This window comes from Taeniopygia guttata, chromosome 27 (genome assembly GCF_048771995.1).
Source record: "Taeniopygia guttata chromosome 27, bTaeGut7.mat, whole genome shotgun sequence".
In the NCBI taxonomy this organism is placed as follows: Eukaryota; Metazoa; Chordata; class Aves; order Passeriformes; family Estrildidae; genus Taeniopygia; species Taeniopygia guttata.
In genome coordinates this window covers 4,644,868-4,660,787 of record NC_133052.1, presented here as the reverse complement: position 1 = coordinate 4,660,787, position 15,920 = coordinate 4,644,868, and the positions used below count along the sequence as shown (strand labels likewise).

Here is a 15,920-nt window from a genome sequence, read left to right as displayed (position 1 = left end):
GAGTAGAACCCTAGTGATGCTTCCCCTTCCAGGGGGTCCCTGAACCTGGGGCCACTTGGCTCCTTGGCTGAGCCACTTCACCCTTGTAAAGGGTGTGTGTCCCTCTTGCAGATGAGCCCCCATGTCCCTCCCCACTCTGCCACTACTGCCACCAGCCCCAGGGCCATCCTGCTCACTGCTCTGGCAGAAAATAGACACTATTGTGTCTCCAACCCCAGAGAGACTCCAGCATCAGCAAGGTGGGGGATAAAAGCTGGCTGCGGTGGTACTCACTTTGGACTCAGTCCTAAGTGTAAAGAGGAGGATTGTGTTCCCCTGCCTGTGCCCTGGCTGGGGCTGGAAGCTGGCAGGGAGAGCTGTTTCCCCAACTTTGAAGCTGTCTAGTTGTTTGTTTTCCCTGTAGCCATGTCCTCTGGGGTCTTGTTAAAGCTCAAAGCTGAGTGGGATCAATATGGGGCAGCTGGGGGCAGGAGACCTCCCAGGAGAAGGCAGAGGTGGTGGTGGGGAACTTGGGATGTTGCTCTCGTGCCCTGGGATTGCTCCCATCCTTCTGGGGAGGTTCAGGTGGACAGTGGTGGATGTTCCCTGTCGCCCATCCCCAGGGCTGGAAGTGGCACAGCCCATCCTGCTTCTGGCTGGGCGAGGACCGTGTCCCCTACAGTGATGCCCGCAAGACATGTTCTGACTACAGCTCCACGCTGGTTACCATCACCAACAGGTCAGTGCCGTGCCACTGGTGGTGGGTTTTCCCCAAAATGAGCCCTGCAAGGTGGGGTGTGACTTCCAAGGGCTGGAGCATCATGGGCAGCTCAGTGTCTCAGCTCGCTGCATAGCACACTCTCACTGTCCCTCCAGGTTCGAGCAGGCATATGTGAACAGCCTCATTTATGGCTGGGATGGGGAGTATTTTTGGACAGCTCTGCAGGACATCAATGAGACAGGCGCATTCCGCTGGCTGAGCGGTGATGAGGTGATGTACACTCACTGGAACCGCAACCAGCCTGGTAAGGGATGGGGATGGGATGAGGACTTCCCTTTCATGCAGGGCGGGGCTGGCACTGCCCCTCAACACAGTCCAACTCTAAGGCTGGCATCTCCCCTGCTCTCGTGAGCGCTCCAGGTTACAACAAAGGTGGCTGCGTGGCCCTGGCCACCGGCAGCTCCATGGGGCTGTGGGAGGTGAAGAACTGCAGCACCTTCAAGGCCAAGTACATCTGTCGGCAGAACCTGGGCACCCCAGTCAATCCTGAACTGCCTGGTCCTTTCCCCACGCCCAGCCTCACTGCCACCTGCCCCCCAGGATGGAGCTCCGACCCCAAACTTCGTCACTGCTACAAGGTGAAGGGGGGTTGGACAAGTTGGTGCAGGGATGCATGTGCCTCCCCAGTGCAGGGGCACATTTTGGTGCTTGCAAGAGGCACTCCACAACACTGGCTGGGGCTGGATGGCAGCACTGTGCCCTGGGACGTGGCTGCCTGCGATGGGAACAGGGCTCTGCTTCTGTTCTGCTGCTGAGCCCTCCATGCTGTGGGTTCTTCTTTCCAGGTGTTCAACTTTGAAAAGCTGCAAGAGAAGAAGACGTGGATTACTGCACAGGAGTCCTGCCGGGAGCTGGGAGCCCAGCTGCTCAGCCTAGGCAGCTATGAGGAGGAGCATTTTGTTGCCAACACCCTCAACAAGATTTTTGGGTGAGAGGCTGGGGGCATCAGTGTGTGTCACACTGCTGGTGTGTGCTTACCACAAGCCCACAGCCCTCCTGGTGGTCTAGCACGTGTGAATGGATGGATGGATGGATGGATGGATGCATGGATGGATGCATGGATGATGGATGATGGAGGGGTGGATAGATGGGTGGATCTCTCTGAGCACAGATTGATGTACAGAAGGTGCATCAGTTGGTGTGGCTGATGTGGGAGATGTGCAGGAAGTTCAGTGTAATTTGGGGATGGAGCTTGGGTTTAAAGCAGCTCCAGTTCTGAGACAGCATGCCTGTTATCCACGTTCCTATCTTCAGGTGTGTGGGGATGGCAGGCTTTGAAAACAAACAGAAAAAGCCTTGATTATTATCATTGGTTGGGGGCTATGTACAAATCACGAATGGGACAGGACTGCTGTGGAATGCAACTCAAGCTGTTTATTTTTTAGCATTAGTCTCATTACATGGTTATGACAATCTTATATAATTTTTCTACTAACAAATCTTATAGCTACTACTTAGCTTCACATCGCCAACCTACTGTCTCTGAGGCTTGCCTTTTGTACTGTGCCCAAAACCCTCTAATTTTAAAAAATCGCACAGATTATAAAGACATATTTGTATATAACTATAAACCCCTGTGATTTGAAGGGGGTTGTGTACTCACCTGTCCCCGTGGGTCCCCATAGGGAGTCAGAACCGGGGCTCCATGAGCAGCACTGGTTCTGGATCGGCCTGAACCGGCGGGACCCTGCTGGGGACCAGAGCTGGAGGTGGAGCGACGGGCTGGGAGTGAGTCCAGGGGGCATTTGGGTTGTGGGAGGGACAAATCTGGTGCTGGTGGAAAGGACCAGCACTGCCCATTTCTCTCAACCTCCAGTTTTTCTACCACAACTTCGACCGCAGTAACTATGATGACGATGACATCCGGAGCTGTGCAGTGCTGGATCTGGCCTCCCTGCAGTGGATGCCAATGCAGTGTGAAGCCCAGCTGGACTGGATCTGCAAACTGCCTAAAGGTACTGGCAAAGGGGTCCCCAAACCCATCAGCTGTGACTGACCTGGAGGAGCATGGACTGTGGTGGTTGAATCGTTGGGAGGAGGGAGGATGATTCCTAATTCAGGGACTGGGAGAGGTGGTGTCACTTCTGGGAGAATTCAGGAGAGGCATACTGCCTTTGTAGCCCATGGATGATTTGCAGAGAGGCATCCATGGGAGCATCCCAGCCTGCACACTACTGACAACTTCACTTGCCCTTTCTCCAGGTGCCGATGTGAAGGAGCCAGAGATCACAACCCAAGGTGTGTTAGCCACAGCCTTTTGATACAGTCACAGAATATTCTGAGTTGGACAGGGCCCACAAGGACCACTGAGTCCAGCTCCTGGCCCTGTACCCCAGCAATCTCACCCTGCTCTTGAGAGTGTTGTCCAAATGCTCCTTGATCTCTGGCAGCTTTGGAGCCATAGTTACTGCCCTGGGGAGCCTGTTCAGTGCCTGACCACCCTCTGGGGAAAGAACCTTTTCTTGATACCCAACCTCAGCCTCTCCTGGCTCAACTTCAGGTCATGCATAGACCCCTTGATGTCTTCAATGGGTGTCTGCTGCAGTGTTATTAAGAGGAAGATGGATCCTGGGCAGGGTTGTGGGAGGGAGGGGAAACCAGGCATCCTGCTGCAGCTCCGTTGCAGGAGAGGGGTGAAACCAAAGCAGCCCAACAGGCAGGGACCTGGGTGCCCTGGCAGGGTACCGTGGCAGGGGTGTCAGCCTCAGTGTGAAACTGGTCTCTGCCTGCAGGCAGCAAAGAGTGGGTGAAATACCAGGAGGCCGAGTACAAGTTCTTTGAACACCACTCAACGTGGCTGCAAGCACAGCGCATCTGCAGCTGGTTCCAGGCTGAGCTAACGTCAGTGCACAGCAAGGCCGAGCTGCACTTCCTGGGCCAGAACCTGAAGAAGGTACCAAGGAGACAGGAACTTCCCAGGGTACCAGTGGCCATGGGCTCTGCTGCCTTGTGGGCTGCTCTTCCTTGTCTTCCTTCACTCTTTTCTGGTGGGACCATATTTGGGGGTGCTGGGCTTTGCTGGGATCATGATGGATTTGTGTGGTGGCTGGTCCTGATGCCTGGGGGTGGGTTTGGGGCTTAGCAAAGTCATGGTTTTTGCCTTGCTTTTGTAAGCTGGGGAAGGGTGTCTGATCCCCATGGCAGCCTCAGTTGCCCCCAAAAACCCTGCAGTCCCTGAAGGACACTGATCTGTCTTCTCTGGGCGTGCAGTTCTCCAGGGGCCAGGAGCAGCACTGGTGGATTGGGCTGCACACCTACGAGAACGACGGGAGGTTCAAGTAAGTCACAGACGTACATTGTATCCCTGGACATCCCCACACTACAGTCTCCATCATATCTCCACACCACTATGTCCCTGAACACTACTGTCTGCACATCTCAGAGTACTGTGACTCAGCAGCTGCAGCTCAGCGGTCTCATCCTGGGGTGCTGGGCTGGAGATTCGTCTTCCAAGAGAGCAGTGGTGGGAAATGCTCTGAGTTAGGGCATTCAGGTGGTCCCATTCACTAAGTCACTGCTCATTCTCTTGATGCTGTTCCAGGTGGTCTGATGGGTCCCTCCTCAACTTTGTCTCTTGGGCACCAGGCAAGCCTCGGCCCATCAGCAAGGACAGGAAGTGTGTGTACATGACAGCCAGCCGAGGTGAGAGCAGGGCAGGGCTCCATGTGGGGCTCTGAGGGGCTGGGGCACTGGTACCAGTGCAGAGGGGCATCGTGCCCAGCCTGTCCCTCCCTGCAGAGGACTGGGGGGACCAGAAGTGCATGACAGCACTGCCTTATATCTGCAAGCGAAGCAACGGGACAGTTGTGAAGCCTTCCCTCCCTACATTACCTGCTGCCACAAGTGGGGGCTGTCCCCAAGGCTGGCTGCCCTTCCTCAGCAAGGTACCGCTGGAGGGAGAGGGGAGAGCAGGATGGGAGAGGGGATGGAAGGATGGAAAGGTGATGGCTACTTCCTGGTCTTCCACCAGCCCTGCTGAGGTGCAGAGGGGTTGGCTGCAAATGGCAGGATGGAGATGCCTGCACGTTTTGTGGGGAGTTCTGGGGGATGCATTTACAGGATGCTGGGAGACGTGCTGTGGGATAGGGAAGGTGAAGTGTGTGCACAGGTTTGCCAGGAGAGATGTGGAAGGGCCAGAGGGGTTGGAGGGTGGTATGCATGAGGGTGTGAAGGGGAGAAGGACTATTGGGGCAGAATGGGGCTGGAGAGGGTGGCTGAGTGGGGAGGGTGCAGGGCTCAGGGTTGGGGTCAGCTGCACCTCCTGGCCCATCCTGTGCCCCTGCCTGTGCAGTGTTTCAGCTTCTATGGCCACAACAAAGGCGAGATAGTGAAGTGGCCAGAGGCGAAGCAGGTGTGCGAGAGCCAGGGCGCCATCCTGGCCACCATTGCCAACCCCCTGGAGCAGGGTACGTCTTCTCTGCCCCATCACCCCACCAGGGTTCTACCTGCTAGGGGTGGTCCTCAGCATATCACCTGTCACTTGCAGCCTTCATCACATCTATGCTGCCCAACATCTCCTTTGACCTCTGGATTGGTCTGCACGATGCCCAGGGGGAGTTCCAGTGGGTGGAGGGGGAACCACTGCGGCACATGAACTGGGCACCTGGAGAACCCTCAGGCTGCAGCTCCTCCAGCCCCACTGACAAGCCGGTGAGGGAGATTCCCCATAGCACCCCCACCCTCCAGGAAGGTCTCAGTGCCAGGCCCAGCCTTGGAAAAGGAAATGTTTAGTGGGCTGGGGTGGCTCTCCAAGAGCAGTGCAGGATGCAGCCCTGCAGGGTGGGATTTTCTGGCATGGGAATCTCTGTGGTGTAGGACAGCAGTGCTAAGGGCAGTGATGACCTTGTGGTTTGGCTGTGCAGACCACCTGTGTTGTGGTGTGGCATGGCTCACCCCCCCTCTTCACGGGACGCTGGGATGATCGGAGCTGCCTGGAGGAGAAACATGGCTATGTCTGCCAGCGGAGCATAGGTAGGAGGGGGATGAGGGGACAGCTCCAGCTCTCTTGGCTGGGGATCTGCCACTGCCACCCTGGTGCCCCATGCTGTGGTGGGACTGGGGAGCTTGGGGCAATGGGTTTAGCCCGGGGAGACAGACTTAACTTGGGCAGGTGGGTCCCTGGTCCCAGCCTTTTGTGGGACAGCGCGAAACCCGTGCGCACAAACTTGACTCGGTGTGTCCCCACAGGGATGTGCATCCCAGTGGACAGCCCCTAGGTGGGGATAGTGACAGGGTATGACTGCTTGTCATTCCTGGGGACATCCCTCTGCTCTCCCCAGTTGCACCAGTTTGTTGCCAGGTGCAACCAGCACAATACTGCCAGGGACAGCCTGGCCTGGGTAGGGATGGACAAAAGGGTGAGCCACCTGGCATGCAGAAATGTCCTCTGTGCTCTCTGACAGTGTCTTTTTGCTCCTCCAGACCCAGCCCTGAGCCCTGCGCAGGCACCATTCCCCCCTTCTCCTACCGGCACCCTCTTTTACCACAACAGCACTTACCGCATCCTGCAGAAACCCCTCAGGTGGCACGAGGCACTGCTGCTCTGCGAGACCCTCAATGCCACCCTGGCCACCATCCCCAACCCCTACAGCCAGGCCTTCCTCACACAGGCCATCAGCAGCCTGCAGGCTCCTCTCTGGATTGGGTTGGCCAATGATGAGGTGAGGGAAGGGGGCAGGCACCTGGGGCATGGGTCCCCAGAGGGATCACAGCAGCCTCCCAGGCACCTCCTCCCTTTGGTGTTCCAGGGAGGCCGGAGCTACTCATGGCTGACAGAGGAGAATCTCCTTTACACTAACTGGCAGGATGGGGAGCCCCAGCAGATCACCGGCTGCTCCTACATGGACACGGATGGGAGCTGGCGCACAGCTGGCTGTGACACCAAGCTGCAGGGGGGCATCTGCCAGCTCCAAGCAGGTGCTGGCCAGGGGGCCTGGGGTGGTCTGGGTGAGGTGTGACCAAGGGCTGTAGACGGCATCCCACCAGGGACCTTCTGGAGCGTGTCCTTGTGGGTCTGGGTGCACCAGTGTGTTCTGGGACCCCAACATCCTGTGCCCCACCACACCTTTAATGTACCATATGCTCCCCAGGTCACCCCCGCATACACAAGTGGACCTACAGTGGCAGCTGTCCCAAATCACTGGAGGACTCGTCCTGGATCCCCTTCCGGGATCACTGCTACACCTTCCACATGGAGATCACTCTTGGGCAGAAGGATGCTATGAAGAGGTGCCAGAAAGGTATGAGGGAGCTGGGGTGTTAAAGGAGGTTGATGTATCCTTGGAAATGGAAGACAGTGGGATCCCCAGGATGTTTGTGGGTGCAGCAGAGCCCCCTTGTCCCTGTGCCCCTGTCCAGCCTTGGTCAGCCATCGTCTCCTTGCTGTTCTGTGTTAGGGTTCCACAATCATCTTGTGGTTCATGGGTGGGTCCTGAAATTTGTCCTGTAGGGCACTGCTGCACCCTAACTCTATCCTCTCAGTTGTGGGCTTCTCCATGACAGTCTTCCCTCTGCAGTTGGTGGCACAGTGTTGTCCATCCAGGATGAGATGGAGAATGTCTTTGTGTGGGAGCATCTTCAGGCGTACGAGGGCCTTTCCAAGGGGGCCTGGCTGGGCATGACCTTCAACCCCAAAGGTACAAAGGAAGGAATGAGGTTTGAGATTCCCCTAGGCACCTCCATGAATTCCCACCAAGTCTGTGGTGAGCAGAGGAAGCCCTTGGTGGTGGCACCAGTGAGGAGGACTCATACCATAGTGTGACCAGTGTCTCAGGCTGTGCTGGGCATACTGCGTGTGTCCTCCTCTGGTTTGGTGGGATAGGAAACCCAAAGCCTTCTTCAAGGCACTGGAGCCTGCATATTCAGGAAGGTGTGCTGTAGCCCCTGCTCCACCCCATCACACCTCCCCACCATAGAATCACAGAACGACAGGATGGTTTGGGTTGGAAGAGACCTTAAGGCCAATCCAGTCCCACCTCTTGCCGTGGGCAGGGCCACCTTCCACTAGACCAAGATTCCCAGAGCCCTGTCACACTTCTTGTACTTTCCAAACTGGGGCAAAGGTGGGGTGTCCTCTTCAGCCTCCTCAAATCTAATTTTCTCATTTCCCAGGTGGCACCTTGGTTTGGCATGACAACAGTGCCGTGAACTACTCCAACTGGGGCCAGCATGACACGGGGCCCAGCATGCTTAGCCAGAACAGCTGCTACTGGATCCAGAGCAGCAATGGCATGTGGCGTCTAGGCTCCTGCACAAACATAACCATGGGTGTCATTTGCAAGATCCCCCGAGGTAGGGCCCCCTCTGCTGCCTGAGGCTTCTGGGCTGATGTAGGGTAAGATGGGGATCTGGGCAGGGTGGTGCATGGTAGAACTGTCACAGTGGCAGCATCAACGACATGTTTTGGGTAATTCCAGGGCTTATATGGGTTGGTGTTGGGGTCTACAAGTCTCCACTGGGCTCAGTGATGGGCTGTGCATGTCTCATTGGCTGCATCAGCTCCTTGGGGTAGGATGAGGCCGGTGGGACAGTGGTAGAGCAGTGCCAAAGGACCACCCTAGCTATTCATCACCTGTTGCCCATGTGGTGCAGCACTGGGAGCAGTGCAGGGTGTAGGTCCAGAGGTGCTAGTTGTGGGAAGATGGAAGGGTGTCATGACTATGCACTCACCTGTCTGTGTTGCCATTGCAGTGGAGGAGAGCAGCTTTTCCAGGACAGGTGAGTAGCACCATCAGCCTGGGCATAGTACTGGCACTGGGAACCAGGACTGGGAGCCTGTGCTACAGCCCGACTTGTGTAAATAATGAAAGGAATGGTGTTTATGGGTGGGGAATGCCATTCCCAAGTGACTTTAGCCTTGACTTAGGACTCCTCAGCAGCAGGAGCCACCCTTTCATGAAGGTGTGTGTCTGCCCAGCCGCTTGCCAGACTCTCCTTCCAGTGCTCACACTTCCTGGTCAGTCAGAGAGATGGCCAGCGTGTCTGCTAGTAGGATCCCAAAGGTCCATCCCAGGCAGCTGCTAAATGTTCATACACACCACAAAAGACCCAGGAAGTCTGCCCAGCTCCAGGAGGTCTGCCGGGAGCAAGATGTCCACAAAACACCAAAGCAGATTGGCAGAGTCACAGAATATGCTGAGTTGGAAGGGACCCACCAGGATCAAGGATCATTGAGTCCAGTTCTTTAAGTGAATGACCCATACAGGAATTAAATTCACAACCTTGGTGTTATTAGCATCATGCTCAATCAACTGAGCTAATCTCATCTCAGTCCTGTCCTGCTCTGACCCACCACAGGGGAAACAGGCTCCCCAGGGCAGTGGGGAGATTGCCAAGATTGCCAGAGCTCAGGAAGTGTTTGGTCAGCGCTCTTAGGCACAGAGTGGGATTCTTGGGGTGTCCTGTGCAGGTCCAGGAGTTGGACTTGGTGGCCTTTGTGGGTTCCTTCCAACTCAGGACATTCTATGATTAAATGACCCTGCCCAGAAACATGAGTGTGGCTGGACCCCCACGAGCCCCAGCCTCTCCTGCAGGCTGAGGATGGAACAGGAGCCATCTGTCTCCCTCTCAACAGCCTTTCCTCCCTGCAGCTGTGCCAGAGAACACAACAGCCGTTGCAGTGGTCGTGCTGTCGATGCTGGCACTGTGCACCGTGCTGGGGGTCGTTGTCTTCCTGTACAAACGCCGAGAGAGAGCAGAGCGTGGCGCCTTTGAGAGCGCTCGCTACAGCCGCACCACCTCCAACCCCAGTGAATCTGCTGAGAAGAACATCCTGGTGTCAGACATGGAGATGAACGAGCAGCAAGACTAATGGCAGAGGGGACGCTGGGGATGGGGATCTGGGGAGGGGGGAGGATGGAGAGCATCACACATGCTATCCCCATGGTGCTCGGGGCAGGGGTGGCAGCAGGACTGGTGTGGCAGGGAAGGGAGAGGAGCTGGTGTCAGGGTTGCAGTCCAGCCAGGTAGGCAAGAGGAGGAGCCAGGGTCCCTCCTGCCCCGCATGTCACTACCATCACTTCTGGGCTTGTCCCCAGCTGCTGAGATTTTGCCTGTAGCAGCTGTGGTGGCAGTTTTAAGGGCTAAAAAGTTTTGAGAGAAGTTGCTGCACAAGTTTGAGAGCTTTCCAGCGGTACAAACAGGCTACAAGATACCTTTGCCTTGAGAGAAGGCAAGCACAGGGATTCAGGGCCCTGTAGCAGGCTCTTCCCCCAGGAACCAAGCTGGTGTCCATGAAGACATCCTCCCAGGCAAGAGATCTCCAAAGCCGATCTACCTCCCCTCTGTATGCAGCAGCAAGGGCCCTGCCAGCTCCCAGCCCCACCACTGTGCTGCTTCTTCCCTCTCTTCAGCCTCATCCCCACCTCCAGCAGAAAGCAGCAGAGATACTTTTGCAGCAGTTTCAGCGTGGAGCCCCACAGGATCAGCGATGGAATCCTCTCCTCCTCGGCACATTCCTAGGGCTGTGTACACCCCCAGTTATGCTGTTGCAGCTTCCCTGTTCTGTAAGCCAGAGCTTGTCCTGTTCCTTTGATGTGTGTGTCCCCCAAATAACTGCACGGGAGAGCACCACAGCAAACTGCTGGCCAAGCCCCTCTGGTGGGAGCACCCTCAGCACCCCAGACCCCCACAGGAGGAGTTGGGTGCTGAGGCAGGAGATGCTGCCAGAGATCTGGGACCACTCTCTGTGCCTTACGAAGCAGGGATGGCACGGGGATGGGGTCGCTTGCCACTGGTGCCTTGTTGGGCCCAGAGGGCTGAGGATCAGTGCTGTAGGGTGGGGAGGATTTGGAAGTTTTGATGGTTGTTTTGAAGTTGGTGGTTTGTTGTTTTTTTAAGGAAATTATGGTAGCTTTTGTTACTATACTGTACTGAGTGTGTGCTGAATATATACGTTTTTTCACACAGCTGACTGGGGTGTGTGTGGTTGCCTGTTTCCATGTAGAGTATAGCAGAGGAGGAGGTAGAGGGGAAAGAGGAAGGCAGTGTGTGGCTGATCCCCTGTCTGGCTTTTGAGCTATGCAGACAGGAGTGGGGGTGCCCAGGGCTGAGCCATCCTCTATCAGCTGCGTGTAGCAGCGTCCCTGCGGTGAAGGATGCCTGGATACAGCGAGAATTGTTAGGTCCTCGACAAAGATTCTCTGCTAGGAAGGAAGATCCAAAGAACCCCTTGGACCTCTGAACAGGGGTAACACAACCCTACAAAAGATGTTGCCTTTAGCTCTCTGCCTCTGAGGCTTTTGCTGCAAGAACAGGAACAAGCAAATTTTTTCTCTTTTTTTTAACACCTGTGTGGATTTTAAAATCTGTTGATTTCACTTAAGCTGGACATTAAGTGTTTAAGAAACTGTTGGGGGGTGGAATAGGGGAACCGGTATTGCTGAGTTTTTGTTTAATTTTTGGCAACCTACAAAAGCTGCCATGACATTTCAGGGTGAGGAAGAATCTGGAGCACATAGATCTGCCCTGGCTCCACTTCTCTCTCTCAGCTTTCTCTGCCTTTATTTCCTGAGGTCCTTCCTAATTTGGAGCAGTTGGTTCTGTCCATGAGCCCAAGTCTTCCTGATGTGGGAGCTAGATCCTGAAAAGCCAAGTGTGAATCCCTTCTCATCCCCAGCAGCTGGAATTCCTGCTGCAGGGGTGCTTGGAATAGCATACTGAGCTGGAAGCAGTGGGGGTGGAGGTCTAGGATTAACTCCTAGGTAGGCAGAGGCGTTAGGAAGTCCTAAAAAATAAAGATTGAGGTTAGGATTGATGGGCAGGTGTGAGGGCGGAGCAGTACTGAGGGGGCAGCTGGGCAGGGTTGGGGCTCCTTTGAAGTGATGAGACTGCACAGGGTAGAAGCAGGGTAACACAGGGCATTATGGATGGGATGGTGGGGATTGATAGGTGCTGGAGGAAATTCTGTGCCATGGAGAGGCTGGGAAGGAACTCCCACAGCCTTGCAGAGGTGTTAAACTTGGCTCTCACCTGGAAGACCTTGCTTAAGAGAGTTTTCTTTTTTCCTTTCTTCTGTATTACTTTGTATTTTTTCCTTCTCATTTGCTTTTGAGAAAAATCTGTACATTCTAGGAGAAATGGTGTCTAAGAAGACTTTTGTGAGCTGTTGGCAGTGATCAGGATTACAGGGAAATGCATATATGATTACATGGTATCATCTATCACCATTAGATAATGTGAAGAATTGCTTAACAAGACCCTGTCATATAGATATATATATATATGTGTGTGTGTGTGTGTGTGTGTGTGTGTGTGTGTGTGTATGCTTTTTTTTTTTTTTCTCTCTGTCTTTTGTAAGATCCTTTTAGAAGCTTGGAAATAAAATTTCCTTTCCCACTTCTTTTCTTCCTTTTATTTTTTTTTTCCCTTCCTTTTAATTGGGAAAAGCAAAACTTGTCTTTCCCTATGTCCCCAACAAGTAATGAATATAAAGCTGAAATGACACCTGCCTGCAGCAGTGGAGGTTCCAAGGTGCCCAGGTGAGGGGGATGTTTTATTGATTCCTTATGTTTTTTGGTTGCATGTCCCATGGATATGATGTCTCTGCTCCACTGTTTTTTTTGAAGTGTTGGCTGGAGCGCTGCCACACACCAGGCTTCCCTTGCTTGCACTGGTCACTCGGTGCTGTTTCCTCACCTCCCTATTTTCTGGGGCTTCCCCATCCCTTCAGTAGCCTGAGACTGCCTGCACCCACCACTCTTTTTCCAGGGGTCAGAACCAGCACTGTCCCTGCTCGACCACTGTGCCCGGGAGAGATGCGATTGCATAATCACAGAATCACTTAATTATGGAATTGTTTAGGTTAGGAAAGTCTTCTAAGTTCATCGAGTTCAACCATTGCCCCAGCACTGTCAAGCCTACCACTAACCCATGTTCCAAGCTGCCTCATCCACACAGCTTTTAAATTTCAATGAGGTTTTGTTTGGGTTTACCGAGGCCATTTGATTTTGTCTTTGACTGGGTGAAGAGCACAGGGCAGGCACCTGGCGCAGAAACTCTCAGGATGCTTTGAAGAATGAAATTTTTCTCTTGTTTTTCACCCAAGAGCTGAGAGTATCTCAGGGAGGGCTGCTTTGTTTAATTGCAAACAGACAGCAGTGGAAATAAAGTGGAGGGACACTCCACTGCAGCAGGGAAAAGGAGACTGGACTCACCTTCCTTTTAGAGCTTAAACCCTCTCAGGGTGACCTGACCTGAATTCAGGTATATGTTTTCAAAGGAAGCTTAGCAAAGCTTGTACTACTGGTGTGAAACAGTAACAATCAAAATGTGGTTTATTTATTTATATTTTAATCTAAAAGAAATGTGGCCTTTGGGAAAAAGTCAGTTTCTAGTAACCAGAGGCCCTTTCTCACAGGCCTGAAGAATATCCGCCTTTTATCAACTCTTCTAAACTTGAATTGAGCACGCTTATTTTAAAAGACTCTTTAGAAAATTCAATGTGATCTGGTTCAGAATGGATTCATCTGAATAATAGCCTTGTTATTTCAATCTCCTTTACTTTCCCTGCTGAATACCAAGGTATCAGACAGAAGGAAGGCAGTACCTCCAAAGCAGGCAACTAGCACATTCTAAATTAGTCCCTGGCAGGTGAGCTGCCTGTTAGCCCACAGCTCAGCCCTGGACCATGGGTGAGTGTGGGGGTGTGAAAGGGAAATGTCCCTTTTATTTCAGAGGCAGTTTATAGCACGTGTAAGGGCAGCACACCACACCCAGACCCCAGGCTGGGCTTCAGCTGATAAATCAGTCAGCTCAGTGTGTTGGCACAGCCTGAGCCTCTCGTTGCTCTGGTGCACTCACCAGGCACTGGCAGATCTAAATTGGGTCAGGTGGACGGTGACCTAAAGTTCCCTGTTTTGAATAAAAACAGGACACTGGGGCAGCTTGGTGAGCTGCAGTGTCTACATCACACCTGATACAGGTGCACAGAATCCTGCCCTCAAAGGCTAAATCCCTCAATTTGATAGGTAAAAACAGAGGTAAGCTGCTTATGCCTTACTCATCATCTGCACTGAATAATTGTAGCCATGCACTGAGGTGGCCCCAATATCCACAGTGTGTGAGAAGCACTCTAATAGATTTAGGAGTCCTACAGCACAGGCAGTGCAGAATCCATGCTCATCTCTACTTAAGGCATGTGACAGATTTGTCTATAAGCTGTAGCTAGCAGAGTGTAGAGAGGGTGGAGAAGTCTGCTTGGCTGAGCTGCTCTTTGCCACTCGGATCCAACACTGTGGTGCTTGTGAAGGTCACAATTCAGTGTTATATGTTCAGGAACACAAATGTGCTGAGGGGCTGCAGCACAACAGAGGTCAAGACTTTGAAGAGCCACAGATGTGTCTGGGCTGTGACCAGTGGCCACTGCCTTTTTGAATCAAATTGCACTTGGCAGCTGTTTTCATTTTACCGTGTGGTAAAAACCACTACTCTGAAAACAACGAGTTTGTGCAAAATTAGTCACCACAGACCTTTGTTTCCTCATTCCCAGAAGCCAGGCATAAGCCTGACTCAGAAAGTATTAATCTGTGTGGGATAAAGGAGGAATCCAATGTTCTGTGAATGTGGTGTCTGCTTAGTAAGTGATTTTGTTCAGGACCAATCAAATATGCTGGGTGCTCCTCACTGGGGATAATTACCAGTTCATGCTTAATTATTACCTTCTAATTCATGCAGTCAGTACTCAGTTTGTAAGGTCCAACGTGAACACCAGGGAGCACAGTTACACATATGGATCAGGTTTCAGTGATGGACAATAACCAGTACAGAGTTAACCAGCAGCAAAGGGGATAATAAGTCCCTTAAAATTTAGAAAATTATACCATCTTATCACAGAGTAAAAAGAATTATAATGTATTGAGCAATATGTTTCAAGTTCATGTAATTGCGAAAATGTATAAATCAGGCAAGAATTCAGAAAGTTCATGTACAAATCTGAGCCTTAAAAATAAGCTTAAAAGAATCTATATGGATCAGTTTGTACTGATCAATTATTTTGCTGAGATGCTTCTTACTGTACAGTGCAGTGAAGCTTTCAGGGTCTTTCCTAGCTTCACTTCCAAACAACAACTGTATTTTCTAGTTCCTTTCCACGGATTCAACTCTGTGTATCAGCACTCAAGTCAAGATCTGAGCAATTGTTTTCCTTCTGCCTACATTCTGCCTTATAAAAAAAAGGAAAATTCACACTTTGTTGAGGCCATGGTAGTTATTACAGATTATTAAATAAAAGAACTGTCCTGAAAGTTCATCCCACTCTACCTGAGAGAAAACACTCTATGAGTTGTTCACAGATGTAAAAGTGTGTTCTGGTCCCCTTGGCTGGAAGCTGTGGACAGGATCACATCACTTTATAAGCTCAAACTCTAATCAGAAGAAACCTCAGAAGCAAAGTATGTCAGTGTTAAATGTGAATCCAGATGCACATCAAGGGACTACAGCATCTCCACAGCTTGTCATTTTAAAGGTTAAAGGAGGTTAAAACCACAACTTACTAGCCAACTGTTTCCAATTAGGTGAGGCAGTTTTGGGACATAATCAACAGAAATGCTGTTGACTTCACTACTAGTTACCTTGACCTGTGGTCTTTGAAAGTAATTATCTGTCAGTGTTTGGACTTTAAAAGACAACAGTAGAAGTTAAAAAAGGACTGTGTGACATAAAAACACTTATTCTGGCTTTAGTTAAAGTAGGAGTATAAAAAAACTGTGAAAAGGGTACTTGATACAAAGGCATCTTGGTGTAATTCCAAGGTTGTGAGAGTTTTAATTGTTTTTCTCAGAGTCAGGATCTGTAAATGAAGAATGAAGGGAGGTTTGGAATTCCTTTCTTCATCAATAAGAAAAAAAACTAAGTGAGCTTAACAGGATGAAAAGCCAATGCTTTCTCTTAAGCTTGGAGATAGAGAACAATCACTGAATAATTATTTTGATTGCCAATTATCTGCACAGTTATTTTGCTGTTCTGCTCTCTAAGGCACCTGCACAATCTCTTCTGAACTTGTTTCTGCTGTCTATCTGAGGATACAACAGCTTCCTCAGCATTCAAAGGTGTTTATCAAAAGCCATGATGTAGCCTTCATTTATACAGTTTGATCTACTGTGAGAAAGTATAAGGTGTAAATAAGGTTTTCTCATTACACATAAACTTCTAAGAACTCCAGTGT

General features: G+C 51.8%; 1 protein-coding gene across 2 annotated transcripts in view; it reads left to right on the top strand.

Annotated features, from left to right (window-relative positions):
• MRC2 (mannose receptor C-type 2) overlaps positions 1–10,670 on the top strand; it is a 28,525-nt gene extending 17,855 nt beyond the window's left edge. For both annotated transcript variants that reach the window (XM_030256052.4, XM_072919057.1), the window contains 21 exons: positions 603–718; positions 856–1,004; positions 1,121–1,338; positions 1,546–1,688; positions 2,386–2,488; positions 2,577–2,715; positions 2,963–2,998; positions 3,493–3,653; positions 3,971–4,038; positions 4,302–4,402; positions 4,499–4,644; positions 5,052–5,166; positions 5,247–5,410; positions 5,623–5,731; positions 6,182–6,420; positions 6,508–6,676; positions 6,850–6,999; positions 7,276–7,395; positions 7,871–8,050; positions 8,450–8,476; positions 9,349–10,670. In XM_030256052.4, the coding sequence (XP_030111912.4) occupies positions 603–718; positions 856–1,004; positions 1,121–1,338; positions 1,546–1,688; positions 2,386–2,488; positions 2,577–2,715; positions 2,963–2,998; positions 3,493–3,653; positions 3,971–4,038; positions 4,302–4,402; positions 4,499–4,644; positions 5,052–5,166; positions 5,247–5,410; positions 5,623–5,731; positions 6,182–6,420; positions 6,508–6,676; positions 6,850–6,999; positions 7,276–7,395; positions 7,871–8,050; positions 8,450–8,476; positions 9,349–9,569 (2,874 nt within the window). In that variant the 3' untranslated portion in view covers positions 9,570–10,670. The remainder of the gene's footprint in view (positions 1–602; positions 719–855; positions 1,005–1,120; positions 1,339–1,545; positions 1,689–2,385; positions 2,489–2,576; positions 2,716–2,962; positions 2,999–3,492; positions 3,654–3,970; positions 4,039–4,301; positions 4,403–4,498; positions 4,645–5,051; positions 5,167–5,246; positions 5,411–5,622; positions 5,732–6,181; positions 6,421–6,507; positions 6,677–6,849; positions 7,000–7,275; positions 7,396–7,870; positions 8,051–8,449; positions 8,477–9,348) is intronic.
• The last annotated feature ends 5,250 nt before the right edge of the window (positions 10,671–15,920 follow it).